The 25,761-nt window shown below is 35.6% G+C and overlaps 3 protein-coding genes across 3 annotated transcripts; 1 reads left to right on the forward strand and 2 right to left on the reverse strand.

Moving 5' to 3' along the window:
- Window positions 1-1,352: 1,352 nt before the first annotated feature.
- amrt (TM2 domain-containing protein 2 amaretto) lies at window positions 1,353-2,098 on the reverse strand. Its single transcript, XM_085942292.1, has one exon. The coding sequence runs from the start codon at window positions 2,061-2,063 to the stop codon at window positions 1,443-1,445; it is 621 nt and encodes a 206-aa protein (XP_085798418.1). The 5' UTR covers window positions 2,064-2,098; the 3' UTR covers window positions 1,353-1,442.
- A 1,805-nt stretch (window positions 2,099-3,903) lies between these two features.
- Window positions 3,904-4,698, reverse strand: LOC147075959 (uncharacterized). Its single transcript, XM_085941816.1, has one exon. The coding sequence runs from the start codon at window positions 4,696-4,698 to the stop codon at window positions 3,904-3,906; it is 795 nt and encodes a 264-aa protein (XP_085797942.1).
- Window positions 4,699-19,240: 14,542 nt separating this feature from the next.
- Window positions 19,241-25,368, forward strand: LOC147075960 (uncharacterized). The gene is made up of 3 exons (XM_085942284.1): window positions 19,241-20,196; window positions 23,144-24,118; window positions 24,639-25,368. Exons 1-3 carry the CDS (start codon window positions 19,737-19,739, stop codon window positions 24,905-24,907), a joined length of 1,704 nt encoding a protein of 567 aa, XP_085798410.1. The 5' UTR covers window positions 19,241-19,736; the 3' UTR covers window positions 24,908-25,368.
- The last annotated feature ends 393 nt before the right edge of the window (window positions 25,369-25,761 follow it).

Raw genomic sequence — 25,761 nt, forward strand, 5'->3', positions numbered from 1 at the left:
ATCTCATTAATAATTTAATTGATTAAATGTAATTTCATCATACTCCATGTTTCTATGTATTTTCTTTTCTTTCGATCATGTCCAACCCTAATAGGATCATATGGGCCTCCACAGAGTAGAGGTTTGTATTGACAGATTTTGTTTTTTATGAGAAATGGATGTCAGCCACTTGCTCAATCTATTAGGTCCATACCCTGACACACACAAATTGAAAAACAATATGTGTACTTGCCAGACCCAGGATTCGAACCTGGGACCCACGGCTTTGTAGTCCAACGCTTAAGCCGCGCGGCCACCGTATGCAAAGTATAAATAAAAATATAGATTTAACTACAGTAAGTTGTTTTATAAAGTAAAGTTACTTCCCTACTTTATAAATCACCATTACTGTGGAACCGGTGGGCGGTTAGAAAATTTTACTACTAACAGAGATACAAAAGTGGGCGGTAGGTATGAAACGGTTGACCGTTCCTGGTGTAGAGCATGGATTTTTATGGAAATGTAATAAAATTCAAATATAGATCTCGACTCATCGATGAGCATCATTATGGTTGTTACTAACAGGTATATCATTATACTCTCCTAATTATGAGGCACGGACCGATGAAATGCAATGCCAAAGATCGCGCTGACTTTGAGATTGATATTATAATTTTTAGACAATGTTTACTTTGTACAGTGAAACCCCGATTCTACGGTTTTCAAGGGACCCTAAAAAGATAACAATAAATGCGGGATATATTATTTTTTTTTTTTTTTTAAAACTCATTTTTTTCGACTTCTTGAATTATTTTTAGTTTCTCAGCTAGAGTTCTAGTTTTCTTCATGGGAGGCAGTTTAGTTGCGACTTATAAAAATTCATGGTACGAGATGCAAGGCAAGCCTGAGCGCCGACCGCTTTGTGCAAACAAAGCGAAGTGACTGAAAGGTCTGTATGTATCATAAACAATTCTACGAAAGCGAAATGAAAAATATTCAACAAAAACGGTCAATCGGGATAATATTTGTGACGGGACCATAATATTTAGACAATAAATCGGAGAATGGTTAATGCAGGATTATTAATATTGTTCTTATGGGTGTTTGGCGGGACTTTCAAAAATGAACGATCCATGCGGGAAAACGATTTATGCGAGAACGGTAGATCGGGGCTCCACTGTATGTATGAGGCAACCATGTGTATTAATTTTACAGAATATAAACAATAATTTTTATATTTAAAAATATTTTTTTGTGTATTATTTATTACCCTATGTCCAACTATAAATTTGCTTTGAAAAAATAGTTAGTGCCCGCCGGCCTACCGATATTTTAAATTTTGTTCTAGGGTACAAACAGGTTGGGACCCCTGATATAAAACAACATATTTTAACATATTCAAAAAACAGTTTATTCATTGAAATTAAAGCTACTTACTTAAATACTTATAATAAATGAGTATATCACACATAAGGATTCCAATTACTTCCATCTTCCGGGTGCAAACTATTGGTAATCAACAAAACGATGTCAACAATCCACCAAATTCCAAGACCCCCGAGAGTAAGCAGTTTCCCCACAGCTGTACCAGTCTGCCCCAAACAAAATCTATCCATCCCAAGAAAGCCTAAGAGTATGCTATATATAAGTGTTGTAGTGAAATACTGCTCGGAGTATTTAATACACGGAAACCCGTCTTTGAGGAAAATTCTAGGTGGGTAACACTCTATGTCTGGTAATACCATACATTGCACTTTTGTCTTTTCGACGTCTTCGTATCTTACGCCGCCGAATTTGATGCAGCCGTGGCCTGCTTCTTCTTTAGCCGTCTTATTTCCCTTGTGGTCTATCGGTTCGTCGCACTGTATAAATTCTAATGGCAAGAAACTGCATTTTACCAGAGGTCCCGACGGTACGTACGGTTCTTCACTTTGTGAAGTGTCTCCGTTGACTGCAGCACTTGTAGCACTTAATTCTAAAAGAAAAAGTTGTAATAAAACTAAGCTGTACAGAGTGTGTTTGAAATTAATCATTTTCAATTTACATTCTACGATCTTCGTCTTGACTGGTTTAAAAAATGACATTTGATTTGACGTCTTGACGAGATGTTGTTTCAAGCATAGATAATCTATAAAAATAATATACGTTTCCACCAGTGTTGCCATATTTTGAAAGTGGAATTATAGTACAGAACCTCCAAAAGTATAGTATTTTGGGATAAAATATAGTACGCGTTGTCATCTGTTGAAAATGTATAGGTTTTTTGTTTCTCAGAAAAAATAACGGAGAATTTAGTAGAATGTGTAAATATTTCACCGGGGCCGCAGGTTCCCAATTTTTCATAATCGGCTCGTTTTTTTAGGAAAAATATTTCGCCGCGGGCCGCAGGTTCCCGATTTTTCATAGTCGGCTCGTTTTTTTTAGGAAAAATATTTTGCCGCGGGCCGCAGGTTCCCCGTTTTTCATAGTCAGCTCATTTTTTTAGGAAAAGAAAATTTTTAAGTGAGGCAGATTTCCACATTTTCGAAGACAACTCGGTTGCGAAATGGCAAATGCGAAATTATAGTACTTTCCTATTAAATTATAGTACGATATTCAAAATTATAGTATTTTGGGCGTACTATACCTATTTTATATCGTACATAGTACGCGGACCAAAATTATAGTACAAATACTATAATTATAGTACGGTTGGCAACACTGGTTTCCACCCAGTGTTGGCCATCTTTTAATAGAGAGCCTCCAAAATTATAGTATTTGGGGAAAAATATAGTACGCGTTGTCATCTGTTGAAAATGTATAGGTTTTTTGTTTCTCAGAAAAAAATAACGGAGAATTTGAGACTGAGAACTCTGAGACCCCTTTTTATTTAGGTATCTCTTGCCACCAAAAATGCTTACCAAAGAATTCAAGAAATTTTATTTTAAGCCAAAGTCAAGGGTTATTTTACGTTTTTCGAGCAATTTTTTTCCAAGTTCTCCAAATCTTCTTATATTGCGAAATTATAGTACTTTGCATTAATTTATCGACCGGAAATTTCGAAATTTTAGTAATTTTTACGTATTTTTTCCGATATTCAAAATTATAGTATTTTGGGCGTATTATACCTGTTTTCTACCTTGGAGGTCTTTCGGGTCTTGTGAAAGTATAACAATATCATCTGCAAAGCGCAGGTGACTTGAGGTGCTCCCCATTAATTGGAACACCTTTTTCCTCCCAATCAAGTTTCCTAAATATTTACTCAAGAGTAGCGGTGAATAGTTTAGGTGAAATGGTATCACCTTGCCGGACACCTTTGTTAATGGGGAATTTACATGACCGTTTGTGGAGTTTCACGCATGCTGTGGCATCACTATATATATTGTTCAATATGTTTATGTGGCGTCTGGAAATTCCTTGGTTGCTAAGGGCGTCTATAATAGAAGATTTTTTATTGAATCAAATGCCTTCTCATAATCAATGAAACCAAAGTATAGTGGCAGTCTGTATTCTTGATACCGTTCTATAACTTCTTTGACGACTTGGGTGTGGTCCATCGTGCTATAGCCTCTTCTGAACCCAGCTTGCTCTCTCGGTTGATTCTCATCTAGAGCAGTTTCTAGGTGGTTGGAGGGTATTTTTGTAAAGACTTTGTACAGAATTGGCAATAAGCTGATTGGCCGATAATTTTTCAGGTCTTCCTGATCTCCCTTTTTATGGAGGATGATGATCGAGGCACTTTTCAACGCCTTTGGGACATTTTCTTCGCGCAGGCAGGTTGTGAACAGCCGTGCTAGCACTTCGTTCACGATCTGTCCGGCTCTCTTGAGAATGTCGACCGTAAGCCCATCTTCTCCTGGAGCTTTTCCATTTTCATACCTCTTATTGCATGCTCTACCTCGTATGTAGTGACTTCAAGAAGACAGTTTTCGTGATCATCGTTCCTCAGATGGTTTGATCTAGTCGCATTTTTCCATTTTCGTAATTATAGAACGAACTGTAGAATTCCACCACTCTGTTCAATAAACTATCCCAGTTTCGCAAAACAGTAGTGCCGTCCTCCGCTTTTAGTGCTGTGATTTGCCATCTCCCTATATCCAACCGTTGTTTATTTTTGTTCAGACTTCTCCCTGCTTCCACAATAGCCTGTATCAGCGTCATATTAAATCTACGGAGGTCTTCACGTATGTTTTTACGGAGAGTTTTGCAAAGAGTAGAGTATTCGGGATCGTTTGATACTTGAATATGACTCTTTGTTTCCCTTCGCTGTTTCATTAGATTTAACGTATTGGTTGAAAGCTTTTTTGGGGGTGCTGGCTCTGATGCGACTTTGTCTGATTGTTCTGCAGATTTTAGTATTATGCGCGTTATGCTTTCTGCATTCGAGAGGGAGATAGGATCATTTTCAGCCTGGAAAGATGTAAGTCTATTTGTCAGTTCAGTCTGAAATTCGGCTTTGCTTCTCAAGTGTATAAAACCATTGGGCTTCTTCAGCAGTTTGGATCTTTCGAGATCAGTGTTAAATCTTATCTTGCATCTCACCACGGGATGGTCACTGCCTGTATTGAATCTGTTGTGTACGGTGCAGTCTTGAAAAATATCCTTTTTGTTGGTGAGAATGTAATCAATTTCACTGGTTCCTCCTGCTGGGCTCCACCACGTCCATTTGCAAGGAGGCTTCTTTTTGAAGAAGGAGTTCATGACATGCAGGTTATTTCTCTCGGCAAACTCGACCAGCATGTCGCCCCTTGTGTCTCTATGGCCGTATCCAAAGCGCCCGACAGCTATAACGTCGCGATGGTAGGAGCCAATCTATGATGTTATAGTGGCAATTACGTTTGTTTTTTAATTTATCTATGTCTTCGTAAAGGTCCTCCACATCTACATCGGGGTAACCTTGTGTAGGAGCATACACGTCTTGTATTAGACGAAGTTTGTTGGTATCTGCTATTGATTTTAATGATCAGACTTGCCACCCTATCAGATAAACAATCGAATTCCACTATGCGGTCTTTCCATGCTTTATGAATAATAAATCCAATACCGCTAGTGTGTCCACTTGTAGTTCATTTATAGCAGAGCACATGTCCGCTGTGTAAGTTGATGATAGCTTCATCTTTACGTCGGACTTCGCTGAGGCCAACGACGTCCAAGTGGATTCCGCTGAGTTCTTGCTGAAGTTCCTCAAGTTTGGCGTTGCTGGATAGTGTTCTGGCGTTATACGTGGCTATGGTCATCGGTAGGCAGCCGTTACCGTTGCTCCGGGGATTTTTAGCACCCTCTGCCTTCCTTTGCTGATTGCTGCCGTGATCAGTGTCAGGTTGGCCTCCGAAGAATAAGGGCCGAGATTTATTGTTGTTAGTTTTCATCGGGGGGTTTTTGCACCACGCTGTCCAGACGGGTTGGTGTGCGGTTTTCTGTCTGGGTTTCCATCCCATAGCTAAAGGTCTCTCGGTTTTAGGCGCCAGAGATTCGCCTTTCACCCTTCTCTGTCAGCTATGGATTGACTGTATTTGTTGATATATAGCCGTCTAATATAATAACATAACTAAATATTATAAGTAATAATTTAAGAATATTATTAATACGTTTAACTATGGCACTGGCTGTCCGCCAATGCTAAATACTAATTAATACTAATTACAGTTCTATGTTCACTTGGGTGTCCGGCGTGACAACAGTGTGTACTCGAAGGTCTATTGTAACGGTCGCATAACAAAATGTAATCTATTACTCTGTATATTATTATTCATGAAGTTGATAATAATAAAGTTAATCATATATATAAAACTATGTTGATAATTTAACATCCTCTAAACGATCCATTATTCCCAACATGGTATCAGAACGTGGTTGAAATAGAAAACTAGTGCAACGTGGTTTTAAACGTAAAACCAGTGCTCCGTGAATCGTGTACCGCGGGTTCCCGGTAACAATAATAAAAGTGCGATCACAACGGTTTAGAAAACCGGCCGCGAAGGTCAAGTGAAACACAGTGGTGGCGTAAGGTTGCGAAATAATTCAATAAAAAAAAGAAAAATAAATAAATAATAAATAAAATTATTATTACGAAAATGGCTAATCTAACGAAGATCACTGAGGTAAATATACCAATCTTCGACGGAAGGAATTACAACAGCTGGAAATACAGGTTGCTGAACATTCTAGAATTCAACGAGTGTCAAGCGCCAGCAATTCGAGCAATGGAAATAACGGAAAAATATGCGGAATGGAAAAAACTCGATTTAAAAGCGAAAACCATTCTAATTAGTACAGTTTCCGATAGCCAGTTGGAATTTATTAAGAACTGCGACACGACTTTGAAAATGCTAAAAAAACTAGATGAAATCCACTCAACAAAATCAACGCCGATGCAGATAATCTGTAGGTCAAAAATCGAAGAAATCAAAATGAAGAATTATGCAACAGTAGATGATTTCTTCTTGGACTTCGAAAAAACCTGCAATGAATATGTCAATGCAGGAGGTTCACTTCATCAAGAAGAACAGATAAGATATTTAATTAAAGCACTACCTTCAAGCTACAGTGCGATTGGTGATTTCATCGACATAGTTCCGACGGAAAGACAAACCGTGGAATATGTCAAATCAAAAATCAAAGATAAAAGTCTAACAAACAACGAAAATCCACAAAAGACGAATGTCAGCACGTTCAATACGAAAACAAAAACAAAAGGCCTGTGCTATGTATGTAATAAGCCAGGACACAAAAAGCAACAGTGTTGGTTCGCAAATCAAACCGACAATGTACAGCAGGGATATGGGCCCAGCACCAGAAACAGCGGCAATACATCACAACAGCCGACGAACAAAAACAATTACGAGAAATTTGGATATCAGAGAGGCAGAGGCACAAGATACCAGCGAGGCGGCAGCCGAGGCAGAGGTCAACAGCGAAACCAGTACCAGTTTTCAAGCATCGAGCAGCAGCAGCAACAACAACAAAACTTGAACACGTGGGCTCTTCAAGTTAATCATCATAAACTCAGTGTAAACAGTGAAGAAACAAGTGAGAGTGAAATAAAGTGGCTACTCGATAGCGGGTGCACAGATCACCTAGTGAAAAGCGATAAGTTCTATTCAAGTTGCGTTGAGCTTAAAGAACCAATCGACGTAAACCTACCCGACGGAAAAAAGTTGCGAGCAACAAAAGTGGGAAATATTGTAAGTTACTTCAAAAACAATAACAATGTTGAGCTAGTAGAACTAAAAAAACGTCTATTTTGTAGAAGGCTTAAAGAAAAATCTGTTAAGTTTTTCAAAAATAACACAGAATTGCACAATAGAAGCGCGTGATTCAAACGCCAAAATCTTTGATAAAAAAACCAGAAACCTTATAGCAGTGGCTAATAAAATAAATGATTTATACTACATGAATAGCTTTGTAAAAAATCCTAAAGATTCAAGCAAGATTAGTACATACAATGATTATCCAAATGAAGCCTTCACAAATACAACGAGATTAACAAAAAAGGAAAAGTGGCATAGTGCGTTAGGCCATGTAAACTTTGGATATCTAGAAAAAATAGTAAAAGATAAGTTACTTGACGGACTACCAGAACACCTTGAAAAACAAGAAATGAAATGCGCGACATGTATTGAAAGTAAAATGGCAAATTTACCTTTCGAAAATCGCCGCGCGAAAACAACAGCCATAAACGAAATAATACACACTGATCTAAACGGTCCGCACAATATTGTGGGCTATAAAGATGAAAAATACTTTTTGACTGTCATAGACGATTACAGCAAATGTGCAAAAATTTATTGTATAAAAAATAAATCAGAAACGGCCGAGTGTCTCAAAAATCACATTAACTTTGTAGAGAATCAATTCGGGAAATCAATAAAAAGATTGCAATGCGATAAGGGGACCGAATATTTAAATCGAGAAATATACGAATTTGCAAACAAGAAAGAGGCGCGCATAAGTAAAATTTATTGGCCAGAGGCAATAAATACCGTTGCCTATTTAAAAAATCGAACTATCGCAAATACGTGCGAGAATAAAACGCCTTATGAAATATTTTTCGGGGTTAAGCCGAAAGCCAAACATTTAAAAATTTATGGCTCAAGAGTTTTTGTCCGAATTCCGGAAATAAACAGAAAAAAATGGGACGATAAGTCACAAATCGGAGTACTCGTAGGATATACACATTTCGGGTACCGAGTTTTGGTTAAAAATAAGGTGATCGAGGCAAGACACGTGCAGGTTATCGAAAAAGGTACAAGACTAATATGCCTAGAAAATCAGACTAATGAAAACACTTTCGACGGAAATAACGAATCACAAAACCGTGTAAACATTGATCTAAATGAGCAGGGCTCGGAGATCGAATTGAGCGAAAGTGAAAATGAGCGTGAAAATGATAATGATAATGAAGTATTTGTTGAAAATGAACAGGCGAGCGAATCGGTCAAAGTTAAAACTAGACGAGTATCCACACGCGAAAAAAAGACAGTCGAGCGTTACGGAAATCCTATAGCTCACTGTATATACGTAAATTACATAAACGCAAATGCGCCAAGTACATATGAGGAAGCTATAACCTCGAAAGACTCTGACCATTGGCGAACGGCGATGGATTCAGAAATAAACTGTCTAAATAAAAACAAAACATGGCGTCTAGTCGATAAGCCGACTGATAAGAAAATAATCGATGTAAAATGGTTATTTAAAAGAAAGAGCGATGATACATATAAAGCGCGTCTAGTAGTACGCGGCTTTCAACAAAGAGAACACTTGGAAAACGTTTATTCCCCCGTGGGAAAAATGTTAACTTTTAAAATTCTTGTGAGTTATTGCACAACGAATAATCTCTTCATTGACCAGATGGACGTTGAGACCGCATTTCTCAATGGACCAGTTAAAAGCGAAGTTTATATTTACCAGCCAAAAGGCTATCAAAAAGAAAAAAATAAAGTCTGCAAACTAGAGAAAGCGTTATATGGTTTGTGAGAAAGTCCACTTGCGTGGTACGAAACATTCGATGAATATGTAAAAAAATTAGATTTCAAGAGAAGCGAATACGATAATTGTCTTTATGTAAAAACCGAAAATAAGGAATCAATATATCTCCTGGTATTCGTAGACGATCTGTTGATCTGTGGGAAAGACAAATTAAAAATTGACTTAATTAAGAAAAGTTTAATGAAAAGATTTACGATGAAAGACCTTAATGAGGTTAAAAGTTATATAGGCATCGATATTGATTACAATAAAGATCAAAACAACATGAAGCTAAGCCAAACAAAATATATCGAATCCTTAGCCTCTAAATATCAGTTAGAAAATTCTAAACTATACGAAACTCCAATGGAGACAAACCTAAAAATCGATCAAGCGAGCGAAACAGATGAATCAATAAAATACAGAAACTTGATCGGCGAACTTTTATACATAAGCTCAGGCACTAGACCTGATATCGCGTACAGCGTTAATTACTTAAGCCGTTTTCAAAACTGCTACGACAAAACCCATTACAAGTATGCGATGCGAATTCTAAAATACTTATTTAAGACCAAAGATCTAAAATTAAGATATGGCAAAAACGAAAAGAACGATAAAATTGATTGTTACGTCGACTCAGACTATGCGGGCGACAATATAGACAGAAAGTCGACGAGCGGTTACGCAATTCGACTAAACGGAAATTTAATTTTTTGGAAGTCAAAAAAACAAAATGTGGTTACAAAATGCTCCACTTTCGCGGAATATATAGCACTGTCAGAAACAGTCACAGAAATTTTATTTGTGAGAAATATGTGTAACGAAAGTTTTGATTTAAAAGTAAACACACCAATCAAAATTCACGAGGACAATAGCGGAGCGGTCGCTATTGCAAAGTTTGGAAATTTTACAAAAAACTCGAAACACATTGAAATTCAATTTCATTATGTAAACGAACATTACCAAAACAAGACGATTGACATAGTGAAAGTTGATTCAAAAAATAATATAGCGGACATCTTTACCAAAGCATTAGATAAAACGAGCTTCCTGGAAAATCGTCAAAGACTGAAGTTAATCTAATGTACAAATACAACAGTAATTAAACGGCTAAGAGGCGTGTTGATATATAGCCGTCTAATATAATAACATAACTAAATATTATAAGTAATAATTTAAGAATATTATTAATACGTTTAACTATGGCACTGGCTGTCCGCCAATGCTAAATACTAATTCAGCGCTCGGAATGGACAGGAACGCACCGGAGCGCCGTTGTGGTTCGTGGAATTCCAAAATATACCGTTCCGGCTCGTGGATTCATTTAAAATTGCGTTGCGGTTCGTTAGATTGAGATAATTATATATGAATGTATCTTTTAAAGTTTTTCTCAAAATTAAAAATTAACGAAGTTATGTTATGCCGGGCGTGCAAGGGTTAAAAATAAAAATTATGACATCCCTAAATTTCTTTCAACCTTCTTATTTTGTGTCGATATGTCCATGCCTAAATGCATTGTCTAAATAACAAGAAACAACCAGCTGCAAGCGTAAATTACTTTATTACCCAAAAAAATGTGCCTTGCTGACACTATTTGAAAACTCTTAAAAAATAAAGTATACATTGTTTAATAATTTCTAAAGGATGAAACATTTCAAATCTCAATACAATCTTGCCTTTGACTTACGCATTGTTAATTTACTTACCTACTAATTTATTATATTATTTTATTCGGAGTGACAAAAATTATTACTTCGCCATTTATTTTCGGGTGAATGAATTGTGTTTTCGATGGTTAAATTAGTACAAAAAAGTTTGATAATTTGACTCGTGCAATCCGCTATAATATTCCTATTAGTTGCCTTTTAAAATATTTTGTATTATTTAAGATATAAATACGTTTCTAAACAAAATTGTTTATATTATTAGTTTGGTGTTTTTTTGCTACATTCTAGTAAGTTTTGTGTTTTAATTTTAACTGTGTATTTAACTTGATTTTTTAATAAAAAATTGTTCTAAAAGTTGGTCAAAAATGTCATCAGGCGAAACGTGTTAACCGAAACTATTGAAAAATATTTTGTCGCAGGTAACGTAACGCTGGCCACATACCTACACAATTTGATCATTTAAAAAATGATATTGAGTGGTTATTTATAAAAATAATGAAGGTATAATAAAGTAGTAGGTAATTCGTGTAAATCTGCTAAAACCACATTACATTACATTAGGAATTCACTCCAATAACCATTGAAGTGGCAACAGATTGTATTCATCTCAACAATTAACTTTTGTTAAAAAAAGCTTATGACGTGTCGTAAACCCCTCTTTTTACGATGTTTACATTTGTTTTGTAATTTACATTATTGTTGAATTGCGACTATAGTACAATAAATCTTGTGATGTAACTACTACATTCATTCATTTATTTGCCATAGGTCATGATGAGTATACTTTTTTAATAATAATTAAAATAATTTTTATAACAATTTTTTCTCTTAAAAGTTAGTTAAAATTCTCAGCAGGCGATACGAATACCTTTATATCGTCGGTGTATTGTAAAAATGGCGAATTAACCAAAATACTATTACAGGAGGAGAATTTTTAACCTTTGACATTTATTTATTAATTACCTGTGGATGAATACTTTCCTTATAATAGGCTTTATAATATAATATTTTAAAAAGTCTATTATGTTAAATTCGCTTTTTCTTCGTAACACTAAGTGGATAATCACCCTTACAATTATCGTTTTTAATAAGTACTTTCCTGTGGGATACAAATTCGCCATTTTTACATAATTATATTATTACATATATTATACCTATATACTATTGTCGCTGGTATCCAAACTGATTTAAGATAATTCTGGCCACACGCACAATTTGATAATTTTGTGGATATTTATAAAAATAATGAAGGCTTAATTACGTAGTAGGTACTTCGTGTAAATCTGCTAAAACATTATGCCAGCGCTCCATTGGCGAGCCAAAAGTCCGAGGACAATAAGTCTTCAGATTTTTCTACATTCTGCTACTGGCTAACAGACGTTCAACGAAACGAGGTATATTATTAATTTGACGAGTAAAACCGTCGACTTTGACAGCATAGATAATATACGTAAATTTGACAGTTAAATCGTGATGGCGTTAAATGATACCGACGTTTTGTGTTTTTTGGGTTATTGGGTGGCAGATAATCTAATAACGAAGCAAAGGGTACACAAATACTGGGTGAAACAATGGTTAAGGAAACGAACGACATTATCCCACACAAATTTAATATGAGAATTGCGTTTGCAACCGAGCGATTTCCGCAATTATTTGCGAATGTCGGAGGATGTATACACAGAACTGTATAATTTGGTCTCCCCATTTATTAAAAAAAAATACTATTATGAGGGAAGCTATTTCTCCTCATGATAGATTATGTGCAACCCTGCGATTTTTGACTGCCGGCGGAACGTTCACTGACTTGCATTATAGAACTGCGATTGGAAGACAAACTCTGGGCAAGACAATTCCCGAAACTTGCCAAGTCATTATTGACGTTTTGAAAGGAGAATATTTCAAGGTGTGTATTATATTATACGTCATCTAATAAAGTTGGGCAAATTTACAAATATATAATTAACAAGTAGACGTCGGTTGGTCTTATAAAGTGAACGTTTAGTGGATTGTTTTACCTATATAACTCATAGACGGCAACAGCATAAGAATGACAGACAAGATGCATTTGAGATAGGTATATATATATAGTCACAAATAAGGCCATCGTTGACATGCTAAATATTCAATAGACCGTTAGAATTCTGTACCTAGCCAGGACTCTCCATATAGGCTGTAAGCAAGCTACTTAATTATTCCTGTTGAATGTATTGTAATACTAGTCATATTCTTCGAAAAGCAAGCATGGAATTTGATTTCTAAATGAGGCCACATAATAATATAGGTATGCTAACATAACTCAAATACTTACCATTTGTTGTATCGCTTAAGCCTTAAGGTTTATAGGCATAAAAAACAAACAAAAAAACAAATATTTTACAAGATATTTATTCACACAAAAAACATTAATTTATTATACCGGCTTTTGTACATTTTTGCTTAATATACGATAAACTGGTTGAGTATGAACAGCAGTTGCTGGCATTATTTTGTCAGTTTGTCCCATAAAGGCAACTTCATGCATCAGCTTCTCGGCCAGCAATCTTTGTCCCTGTGACATCGATCGTAGTTTCATGGCCATCATTTTGCCAAAAACATCAAATTCATCTTCAGTCTTGCTTAGTTTGTCGGTGATTAATTCTAACACTTTGTTGGCGCTATCATTCGATTTTTTTTGTTTGAACGATGGGGGTTCTGGTGCTCTATTAAGATTCGACCTTGGAGTAGTCGACAACGTTGATGTTGAAGGCGAATATTCTATCTGTAAATAAAATATTGATTATTTTTTGTTGCAGTTCCCTGATACGCACGAAGAAATGGAGACGATTGCAGAAGAATTTAATAGTAAATGGCAATTTCCAAATTGCCTGGGCGCAGTTGATGGGAAACACATTGCAATGTGCCACCTGCAGGCGCCGGCTCCCACTTTTATAATTACAAACATTTCCACAGCATTGTTTTGATGGCGATTGCAAATGCTAATTATGAATTTATTTATGTTGATGTTGGAACAAATGGACGTATTTCTGATGGAGGCGTACTGAGAAAATCTATTTATTTCAAACGTTTAGACGAAGGCAGATTAAAAATACCTGCACAAAAAAAACCTACTGCTAATTCTGATGCACTGCCATTGGCGATGAAGCCTTTGCATTACGTAACGATTTCTTAAAGCCGTATTCACAAAGGCAATTAAATCACAGTAAAATAATATATAATTATCGGACATGCAGAGCCAGGCGAATTATAGAAAATGTTTTTGGCATTTTAGCTGCTAGATTCCGCATTTTTCAAGCTCCAATAAACATGAAAATTGAAAATATCAATACAGTTGTATTAGCTTGCTGTGTGCTGCACAACTTTCTTCGTCGCAAATCAACACATTCTTATACTCCTTCTCATGACCTTGATAGGGAAAATCCTGAGACAGGTTTAATAGAGCTCGGACTGAGGTTACAGGACACCTTAGCGCCTTTGGAAGCAACGACTAATCGGAACTCGACTGCCAATGCTAAGAAAGCGCGAGGAGATTTTGAAAAATATTTTAATACTACCGGGGCTGTCACATGGCAAGAAAGTATGATAAGCAATAGATAAATTAAACCAATGTAACAGTTTAGTTAAAATGTTTTACCTCAATACAATCTTCGTTGTTTAACGAGTTGGAGTAACTCTCATCAGGAGACATGTTTTCCAAATCGTCCGCCATGCTGGATATTGAGCTCGATTCTGTAAAACAAAATGTAAATTGTTAAAATACAACATTATACTCAAACTTGTTTTTTATTATCTCTCCCCTAAGTACCCATTCCTTCATACGGTTAATATTGATATGATTATTTATATTGGTATAATTGGTGTAATCCAGTATATCAGGTATTTTCAAAATGTGTTTTCCGCTGTATTCCTCATAACCAAACTGTACCATTAATTTTGATTGATGATTGACGATTTATTGATTGTCTCTGAAGGAACCTAACTCGAGCGATTTTTGATTTCATGATTATTTCTTTTCTTCTTCTTTCGACCATGTCCGATCATAATATGGACCTCCACGGAGTGGAAGTTTGTATTGACAGATTTTGTTTTTACGAGAAATGGATGTCAGCCACTTGCTCAACATATTAGGTCCATACTCTGACTCATACACAAATTGAAATTCAATGTGTACTTGTCAGACCCAGGATTTGAACCTGGGACCCAACCACGACTCAATAAGCCAACGCTTAAGCCGCGCTTCCACCGCCATGATCGTACCTATATATTATTATTTCTTACCTACCTCAGCAAAGAATAAGTAATTTTATTGTGACTAGAAATGATTCATAGCTGTATGTTTTAATTGCTTAATAGTTGCTAATCTAATGCGATGTCACTTTCAGAGCTACGACAATGTCATAGTCTGCACGTGTATAATAAATAGCTTTAAAGCATTCCCTCGTACCTATATATTATTATTATTTATTACCTACCTCAGCAAAGAATAAGTAATTTTATTGTGACTAGAAATGATTCATAGCTGTATGTTTTAATTGCTTAATAGTAGCTAATCTAATGCGATGTCACTTTCAGAGCTACGACAATTTCATAATCTGCACGTGAATAATAAATAGCTTTAAAGCATTCCCACGTACCTTCCATTTGGTCGTTCAAGAACTCCAAATTTTTATAGTACCACAGTTTGGGTAGATATACTGCGTCTGTGCCGGCTCCGCTTCGATATGATGTCCTTACTTTATTTCTCTCCTTTCTGTAACCCGACCTCAATGTCTGTATTTTCTTTTTGACATCGTTGACCGTTGCCTGCGGCTCCACCTTGATTAATATTTCCAAAAGTTCCGCATACGCCAAGGACTTGGCATCACGATTCTTGTCGTCTTCCACAACGACGGGTTGTCTTTAAAACAACTAATAAAATCTTCCAAGAAACTTTTCGAATGCACTCGTAGATCTACCATTGTTGTTTTCGATGTCCGAACACTTTGAATGACAGTAAATAATGATGGCGCTCATAGACTAATATATGGCGCTGTCGTCCGTCGGCATAGATATAAATAATGTGACGGTAAAGCGTGGTGAACGTACGAATTTCAGCGGCTCGGCGAGTAAAATATCAAACATGTTTGAAATCCAACGAGCCTGGTCTGCGGATTAAAAAGTCCGCAGACCTGGGGTGCTCCACGCGAAAAAAAAGTCCGAAGACTGTAAATCGTCTGACTTGCGTGCCAATGGAGCGCCGGCATTAGGAATTCTTTCCGGTGGACAATACAGTGGCAACATCTGTTCTGTGATTCAATAATTATTATCATCTCAACAACTTGACTTGTGTTAAAAAAATATTTATGATAAGTCGTAAACCCCAATTTTCACAATGAATAATGAATGATTTTTTCTACAAAAATGTGTTTGGGCCATTGATGGTTTGGGCAGAAAATATTGAATAGCCTTCTGCAGAGTTTATTTATTTGGGACGTTCCTATTGTATTACAATTATTATTACATGCATTGTAGCTTGTGACTTTAAAAATAATAGAAATAATACATAGGTAGTGTGGAGAGAACTTTTACTTAATTTTTGTTTGTAAATTTGTTTAAAAAAAATATAGGAATATCCTTTAATAAAAATGTACGACTATCATAATATCTGTATTGTATGTAGGTACCTATTATCATTTCCATGGCAATAATAATGTGAGTAGGGAAGGACAAACAACATAGATTGAATCGTTTAGAATAAGTAGGTACTAACAAATTAGGTACCTATGTGTCCAGTGCGGACATCTAATTATCTTAGGTGGTGTTAGTCATAGATTATTAAATAAATACGGTGGTAGATGTATATTACAATAATGGTAACCAAAGCATCACCATTGTAACATAACATGCATGCAATACAATATTAGTCCTTATAATGTTGAATATAGTAGGTACTAATTAATGACAATTTTATATTATTCTATAAGAATCGCGCTTAGCAACCGGAGTTTCACCTTCAGTCATGTTTTATCTTATATAAATGAAAATGACACACCATTGGTAATTTAATTACAAATAATGCTATGTTTACGTTGTTTGGATGACTTGAAACTTTTATTAGATGTAGGTACGGCCTTATGCCCCTTATAGTAGAGAAGGTTCAAAATAAATCTTTGAGAATCCTTTAAAGCTGTGTGGATAGTGGATACTATCCATGGTTTTATCCGATTGATTTCTCAAGACGTATGCTTACATACTGTATTCTGAAAGTTAAAAAGAGAGCTAGGTATTTAGGCTACGTACTTTTTCCAACTTATATCTACCCAGTACAAATGAGAACTCTGCCATTATTGGTACTTAGTATTGATTTTATTATATATTATTTTATAACTTTCTTGATAATCTAAGTTGTTTGTTCTGCCAAGGTGCAATAATTGCTAATGATAATTGGGCAGGAAATAACTATGTTCAACCAAATCGCTTCGGATAATCGTATATTCCACCTGCGTGAGAACGAGTTTATGTGAACGCTATTTTATAAATTCTTGGTATAGGTAGGCACTTACTGTTTTTTCTAATACTAGTTCTTTATTTTTTAAACACTATTTTAATACTATTTCTTGATGTTTGATATTCTGTGCTCATATTTAAATGGAATTTGTAAAATTTTCTATAAGTACGTAAATATTTTTTAAATTTGAATCTATAAGGTACTTATGTGGATATGTTGTTTGTTATGACTAATTAATTACAAACTTATCTATCCCAAATGAGACAGTAAGTTATAATCAATGACGAGTGGTGGTAGAGGTATCATGCACTGGTTATAGTGGTAGATAAAGTAAAAATAAAGAATAATACAATTTTTGACGGTATACTTTGTTAAAACAAGATTATTTCGCCTGCGGCGCTGACAATCCTTACCAGCCTGCCCAATATAGATCCACGTAAGAAGTTTAAAGTTTATTGTTGCATTTTTATATCAAAAGTACGTACGTACGTAAAGAAAGGATTAGCATAAGTACTTAGTTTCGGAAAATTATACAGCGTTCCTGTTCGTGAAATTTTCCATTTCGAGCACTGTACTAATTAATACTAATTACAGTTCTATGTTCACTTGGGTGTCCGGCGTGACAACAGTGTGTACTCGAAGGTCTATTGTAACGGTCGCATAACAAAATGTAATCTATTACTCTGTATATTATTATTCATGAAGTTGATAATAATAAAGTTAATCATATATATAAAACTATGTTGATAATTTAACATCCTCTAAACGATCCATTATTCTCAACAGTATTGTCTTGCCACATTGCCCGGGTGACGCCGCGGGGAGGCCAGAGATAGGATTTGTTGGTTCGTGAATGGGTAGCAACTCAACATTTTATAGAAGTAGGCTTATTGGCATCAGCATACTTCATTGAGGCCAGAACTCGCGGATGTCAGTCAAACGGTCGGCCTAAAGATAAACGTCTCAAAGACAAAAGTGATGAGGAACTGTTTTTCGGACCCTGCGATTATCTGTATTAGTGACACCCAACTCGAGCAAGTCAGCAGCTACGTCTATCTCGGACAGCAGGTGTCCATATACGGAAGCATGCACGATGGGATTGCTCGAAGAACAATGCTGGAATGGAGTGCTTTCGGACGTCTGAATAGTATCTTCAAAAGTGACCTACCATTGTGTCTTAAGCGTAGGGTGTTCGACCAATGTATGCTACCCGTGCTCACGTATGGCTGCGAGACGTGGACCCTCAACACGAGAGATGTCCAAAGGCTAAGAGTCGCACAGCGAGGCATGGAGAAGTGTATCTTGGGCATCACGCGAAAGGACCGTAAGAGAAACGAACGGGTTAGGAAGCAGACAGGAGTACGCGATGTAATAGACGTTACCAAACAGCTGAAATGGAGATGGGCGGGGCACATTGCTCGCCGAAAGGACGGCCACTGGACAAATGCCGTCATCCAGTGGTACCCAAGGGGCACAAAACGGCCACAGGGTCGCCCTAAAAGCCACTGGATTCACGAACTGGTAAAGTTCGGCGGAAATACGTGGCAGCGAACGACACAGGATCGAGAGAATTGGAAGAAACTTGGGGAGGCCTTCATCCAGCAGTGGATTGACCCCGGCTGATGATGATACCTGTTTTATATCGTACATAGTACGCGGACCAAAATTATAGTACAAATACTATAATTATAGTACGGTTGGCAACACTGTTTCTACCATAGACAATCGTACAGTTTCAACCAAGGTTTCTCTCAACAATGGTTTGACACTTCTGATTCAGTGCTGCCATTTTTTTTCATGGGTGCCATATTATTAAATTACTTTTCCTTATTTACGAGTGATCGACTAATTCCAATCTCTTTGGGTAGGTAGTACAAAATATATGTATAAAAAATACATACTAAATAATTATGTATATCTGGCTCCCGAGTGTGATTAATACAAAAAATACAAAATTTTGAAAATGCGTGAGTAGGTAAAAATAAAATTATCAAAACATTGTGTCGTGTTAAAGGTACCTAGGTATGTACCTACTGGAATATCAATAATTTATTCTGTTCTGTCAGTACCTAGTTCTGTCTTATTAGACAAAAATAATTAATAAAGAAAGTAATTTTTTTCTCTAAATTTAAGGTTATTTTATGAATATTTATGCCCGTAGGTATATCAAAAAGGAAGAAATGCCAAATAAATCAACTTAACGCTATGATGTCATTATCGATGTACCTACCTACCTACTTATGTGCCCACTTCTGTAATTAATTTATCACTTTGAAACCCATTATCTTTCCATTATCACTGCAATTAATAATACATGACTAGTCATTAAAACGTCAAATCACGTCAAATAAATATAATTATACACCGGCAAGAGTGCGTATTGCAAAGTTAATAATTACGAGAAAGTATTGAGTGATTTTTCCCCAGAGTATTTTTTATCCTCTTTTCCCAACAAACAAATACCTACCTACAATTCCGGGCGGCGGGAATATTCAAAAGATACAACAGGTAATCCCTAATAAAAAATTAAAAAGATAAGAAAAAATGTGATAAGATAATGCGTGTAAATAGTGGGTGAAGTATGTAATATGACGATGTGCAAGGTGAAGTCAACAATAATTACGGCAGATTAAAGTTCGAGTGATATTTTATTTATAATGGCGTCCACAGTGACAAATAATAATTCCAGAGACTCTGTTCCAAAGCTAAACATTGACAACATAGTGTCTTCGCATCCAGAATTGGGCCCCACCCCACCTGATGGAGGATACGGATGGATTATACTTTTCAGTGCAATTATAACACAGATTACAATCCCAAGCATATTCACAGGATACGGTATAATAATTGTATATTTAAATTTGCAAGAAGAAAATGGAGAAATACCGTTGTTCGGGTTATGGGATAGAAAGATTATGCTTGTGCCGATACTGGGAACCGTTTTTTGGCTTCTGCTCGAGCCATGGAGTAGGACGATTGCAATTGTGTCGAATCGACCAAAGATAGTGTCGATGTCTGGAATCCTTCTTGTCGTAGCGGGAGTGATGTTGTCAAATTTCTCAGTGGAGACGGACCAGGGCGAAGATGGAATAAATGTTTTCTCTGGACTATTGATAGGTATGGTACTTATTGATTTTTCCAAGCTTATCAGTTAATTTGCCTCTTTAATTACCTACTCACTATTCAGAGTACAACACTTATGTATGTACTTACTACTTACCTATTAATTATAATTGACCATCATTTATTTGTGTTGTCAATAGATGGTGCTTTTTGTCATAATAATTATTGTTTACTAGAACATGTAATAATTTATTATTGCAGAAAGAGTAAGAAAGTGACAAAAATGATTTAAAAATGTGTAAAGCAGTTTACACATCACTAAATATGTATTTATGATTTTATTGCAAACATTGGATTATATCAGTAGCGAAGGGTGGAGGTAGGCTGTTAAGATCCGCCATAAATAGTGCACATTAAACTTTGGTAGCCATACATATTGGTTATTATTGAATTTAAAACTTTAATTTACAGATGGTGTTTGTTAGTTTTTAAAAATCAATTGAACACTGCTTAACTGCACCATAATAGTTTTGGTATATTTCGAACGATACAACAAAATTGTGCAAACTTTTTCATGCATACGTATTTGTTTTCGTTGGATTAAAAATACATATTATTACACATATTGTTGGTGCATTTTTTTTAAGACGATACTTCAGTGAAACGGCAAATAATTTTCAACAATAGGCGCGACGAAATTTTGGACTCGCTGGCAGTCGGAGAGCGAACGTCAAGGTGTGAATACATCAATTTGTTTCGTGATGGCGACGGGGGTATTAATTCTTAAATCGTGTAAAGATGACTAAAAACGTTACCCATTTACTTGAAAAAGAAAACATGTCAATGAATATATTATTATTGTTACTAATAGAACAATAAGCAGAACATTAAATGGACGCATGTTGGATTTATAGACAAATTATATTTCGTACGGCATGCGTCATTTGCACCCGCGACCAGCAATCCACGCATCGCCTAGCCACGATCTTTTTAGACCATGCCTCAACTGAGGTATAGCCTTAATGCCTGCCTAAACTAAACTGTAATAGATATAAAATATTATTCTATATAGAAATTATCCAAAGTTATGTATGATTTAATTGCATAATTTTAGATATTTTTTAGATAGATGAGTATTTTTTGACTGTTATCTATTATGGCTTGGGTTCGCAGGGTTTAATTGAATTTTAAAAACTAACCAACACCATCTGTAAATTATAGTCTTATTTCAATGAAAACAAATATATATGACTGACAAAGTTTATTGTGCACTATTTATGGCAGATCTTAACGGCTTACCTCCACCCTTTGCTACTGGATTATATATTATATCCCATGGAATACCTAGATTATAAATATTGTTATTAATTAATTAATGTACCTACTTATTTAATATAAATGTTTTGATACATTATTTTATTATTCACAACATTATTATGAATGTAGATTATTTATTGAAGATTCATAATTTGAAAACACCTCAGAGAATTAATATGTAGTTTATTACCTGACAATCATCAGGATGTCACGGGCACGTTGTCGTTAGGGATAAAACACTATTATTTTTATATTCTTTACTCACTGAGTTTACGTTTGGTAAAAGTATTTATACCTGTGTTTTATGAAACAATTATACTATTTTGAACAAAATGTTGAATAAAATATACAGTACTCTCTCAGTTATCCACCACCCCAAAATATTGTGACATAATTCAAAACGGGTGCGTCGACAGCACCTCCTTGATGTGTCTTTGGCGTGTTAGAATGTGTGCGAATTTATTAATGCGGGGATGATTCTTATCAAAGTGGAATGACTATGTTACAGTTTAAACTAAACTCTAAACTGACGAGCTCATAAAGAATTTTCTTGTAGGGACGGTGCTTAAGTTTAATAAAACATTCAATCGTCAAATAGAATGAAAATATTTAAAATTATATAAAAAACAATAAATGCAATAATATAAATTTTATTACAAAATTGTTGTATAACCTAAATGCTAGTGGAGTAGTGTGTGTACCACCTAGTTGAAAATGTTTAAAAATAAAATTAACGATAAAATTAATAGGTAGGAACTAGATTAACTAGAACTAGAAGGTATCGATAGCTTAGAGGCCAAATCAATCACCCGGAAAGAGAAAAACGTGAGTTCGAGTCCCACTCGGTCCATTTTTTTTTTCTAATGTGTATGTTTCTGAGATTTTTCAAAATTATGTTGTTTCTATATTAAAGAATCAACATTCTTAAAACCTTATACAGTACTCTCTCAGTAATCTGCCACCCCAAAAACTAGACAAGTGTCCAATTAGTGAAAGTGACGGATTATAGTGCATACATACAAAATATGGTAAAAACTAAAACATAATAAAACACGGTTTTTTGAGAAATTTGTACTAGCAAATTACGGTTTTATTTATAATCAAAATCAAGTAGGTATTTACTAAATTATACATATTTATAAACTAAGTATATTAATTAAATATTAAACAGTAATTCACTTGACACAACCCGTTGTTCATTGATGCAGATATTCTTGAATGGCTTAGGATTCCTGGCTTTCCCTATGACCAAAAGCTTCATTTTGTGTGTCCTGGTTGCATTGGAGCATGGCATAATAATTGTGATGCGGTCCTTGGGCACTTTCCTCCCTGGTACATTACTTTCTTCGCGATGAACGTATATTTTACGAAGGAGAAGTTTCCAAAATAGGCCCGTCTCATCTGCGTTGTATACTTGTACGCGGCGGACTACTGAATTTGACAATCGACGGCGAATTAAAGAGCTTGAGTCTGTGCTTTCAACTAGTAAAAATAACGGCAGATTATAGTTGTTGTCGGATAATCGAGCGGCGGATTACTGAGAGTGTGCTGTAATTATTTTTTAGCATGCCTTATAATTCCGTCACAAGATGTTACTATACTCTTGATGAGTAAACATGTTAAACGCGATGTTTACACATAGCCATGAGAATACTACTAAAACTCATTTTTTGATGATTTCCAGGTATAGGGGCATCCTTGACAACTCAACAGGCAAACATACTCCTAAAGCATTACTTCAGGAAAAAATTACTGACAGTCCAAACTATGTACAGAACCAGTATTACCCTCGGAAACGTACTGATGACCTTGATAATGGGATTTTTATGCACGGTATACGGAGCCAGTCTCGGTTTGGTCATTTACTCAGTAATAATAATGCAGAATTGTGTTACACTCTTCGTGTTCAGTCGTCCGACTTATGTGGTGCAAGCACTGAAGAAAAAGTACAAGATACTGCAGGAGGCTTCCGAGGACGAGGACGAGGAAATATACCCGACGCACGTTACAACAGAGCAGAGTAACAATAACGGAACAGAAATTAACGACAATAACAGGGTACAAGAGATATCTGCGTCGGTACACACGGCTGTTATTGAAGACGATCAAGATGAACACGTTATTGGAACATTTAATTCTGAAAATACGACACGTGAAGTAATTCAAACGCCGTTTTCTCTAAGTAATGCGAAGAATCCGTTCGAATCTGACTTTTCTAGAGATCTCGATTGTATCGAGCAGGTAAGAGAGTCTCCTGAAGCGCTTTATAGAGAGACGACAGTGTCTTACGATGCTGTTGTTGCGGATAATTCTTTTACATTTGATGCGCCAGTACAGACACCCGGTACCGTACGGAGGACAGCCAATACTAAGAAGAATATAGTGATTTTAATATCAATTTTTCGCGATTTGAGATTCTACGGTTATACTTTTATTTTGCTAACTGTGAAATTCTCGATGCTGATGTTTGCGATAGTATATCCGGCTTATTTGTCGCAGCAGACACGGATTGTTGACTTGTCAAGTATTACAATGTTGGTAATGATAACATATCTTGGATCGATGTGCCTAAATTCTGCAACAGCCGCTCTGGCCTTTATACAGCACAAAAGATGGATATTGAGGATATTCAGTCTATTGGCGTTCGCTGCATACTTCGGTGAGTAACTAACTACTCAATTTTGAATCTGATTTTGATTTTGAAACTGTTCATAAAATCTGAATAACTGTATAACATATTATCGCCTATCCTTTAACTATAATATTATTTATTATATTTTATTTTTCCTTAATTTATACCATTATTCCCAAAGTGGACAATAATGCTCCCCAGGAGGTGCTGGAGCGATACAGGAGGGCGGTAGAAGTGTTTTAATTTTTTAACGATTCTATTAAAGACAATATTTCAAAGTTATTCTCTCTCTTTCTTCCCAATTGTAAAGTTGGTATAGTGAAGGACAGAAATGGTCACTATACTGTAATAATATGGAGTTAGTTTTAGTTCCAGTTGAGTATGTATTACTAGGTAAGTATTTTGGAACAAGTTTCGATACCAAGTATTTTTTTATACTGGTAGTAAGTATACTTAGTCTTCAAAATCAACCAGTTTTCCCACCTCTAGTCGAGAGTATTAATTTATTATATTATTAGTTTTAATAAAGCGGTAAATATACTTTCAGCATTGGCCGAGAGTGCGTCAAAGAGTTGGCTGTTAATCTGGGGTGTCCTGGCAACATTCTCAACAACGGCCATCTACATCATCCAGGAGCCCATCTACAACGACATGCTGATGGAGTTTGATGCGTCGGTCATCTCCATCGCATCGAATTGCATCTGCGCCCTTTTCATTTTAGTCATAACCCTTGTTCACAACTATATTTATTCTACATTATTTAAAATTGTTGCATCTCTGTATCTATTAATACCATTTTTGTGTTTTTATTTGTAGTAACTAACTAAATAATATCATTGTCTAACCAAAGACTTATATTGTATTGACCAATAGTGAATGACAAAAGTACTTGAGAAACTGATGATTTTGCAGTATGTTACACTATTTTGTTAGAACATTGAAAAGGGGGAAGGAAGTTTCATATTATATGTATATTAACCATTAGCGAAGGGTGGAGGTAGGCTGTTAATATCCGCCATAAATAGTGCACATTAAACTTTTGTTAGTCATGCGTATTTCTTTTTATTGAACTAAGATGACAATTTGCAGATAGTATTGGTTAGTTTTTAAAAATCAATAATTAAACCCTGCCTAAACTAAACTATAATAGTTTTGGTATACTTTGGACTAGGGATTCCAATCCCGGGATCCCGAGCTATTTTCGATACCTATGAATCCCGGGATTGATAAACATAATCCCGGGATTTCGGGATTGATTTTTTTATCAATTTTTATGGAAAATAAAATAAAAGCGAAAATATAACAGAAAAAAATACTTTTAATAAAAAATAACTAAGTACATTAGAAATAAACTGAGTTTGAATGAAGTTTGATTTATACCCATGTGTAGGTTGCCGATTCATTTTATTTTTTCACATAAATTATTAAAAATGGAAAGATTGGAAAAAAACAATGCTTCGCACTTTTAACAAAGTAATTCCACCATGATATCATACGTTTTACGGCAGTTTCATATTTGGCTGACTAATTAGATTTATGAAGCGGAAAGGCCATAAGTACGCCATGATTATTTGCTTTACTATTTTAAATCTCGCTAATCCATTCATTAAGTCTTTACTATCAGCAACAGCAATCTCCTATTAAATTCACATTTTTATTTATATTACAAT

The sequence above is a fragment of the Rhyacophila brunnea genome, unplaced genomic scaffold (assembly GCF_057557595.1).
Source record: "Rhyacophila brunnea isolate RB1 unplaced genomic scaffold, BYU_Rbru_1.0 scaffold_14, whole genome shotgun sequence".
NCBI lineage: Eukaryota > Metazoa > Arthropoda > Insecta > Trichoptera > Rhyacophilidae > Rhyacophila > Rhyacophila brunnea.

Bases quoted from the DNA above. Each gene is read 5' to 3' on its own strand.
- LOC147075960 (XM_085942284.1), top strand. From the start codon at position 19,737: ATGGCGTCCACAGTGACAAATAATAATTCCAGAGACTCTGTTCCAAAG. The intron at 20,197-23,143 runs GTATGGTACTTA...GATGATTTCCAG, and splicing joins TTTCTCTGGACTATTGATAG to GTATAGGGGCATCCTTGACA. The intron at 24,119-24,638 runs GTGAGTAACTAA...ATATACTTTCAG, and splicing joins GGCGTTCGCTGCATACTTCG to CATTGGCCGAGAGTGCGTCA.
- LOC147075959 (XM_085941816.1), bottom strand. From the start codon at position 4,698: ATGCTGGTCGAGTTTGCCGAGAGAAATAACCTGCATGTCATGAACTCC.
- amrt (XM_085942292.1), bottom strand. From the start codon at position 2,063: ATGTCATTTTTTAAACCAGTCAAGACGAAGATCGTAGAATGTAAATTG.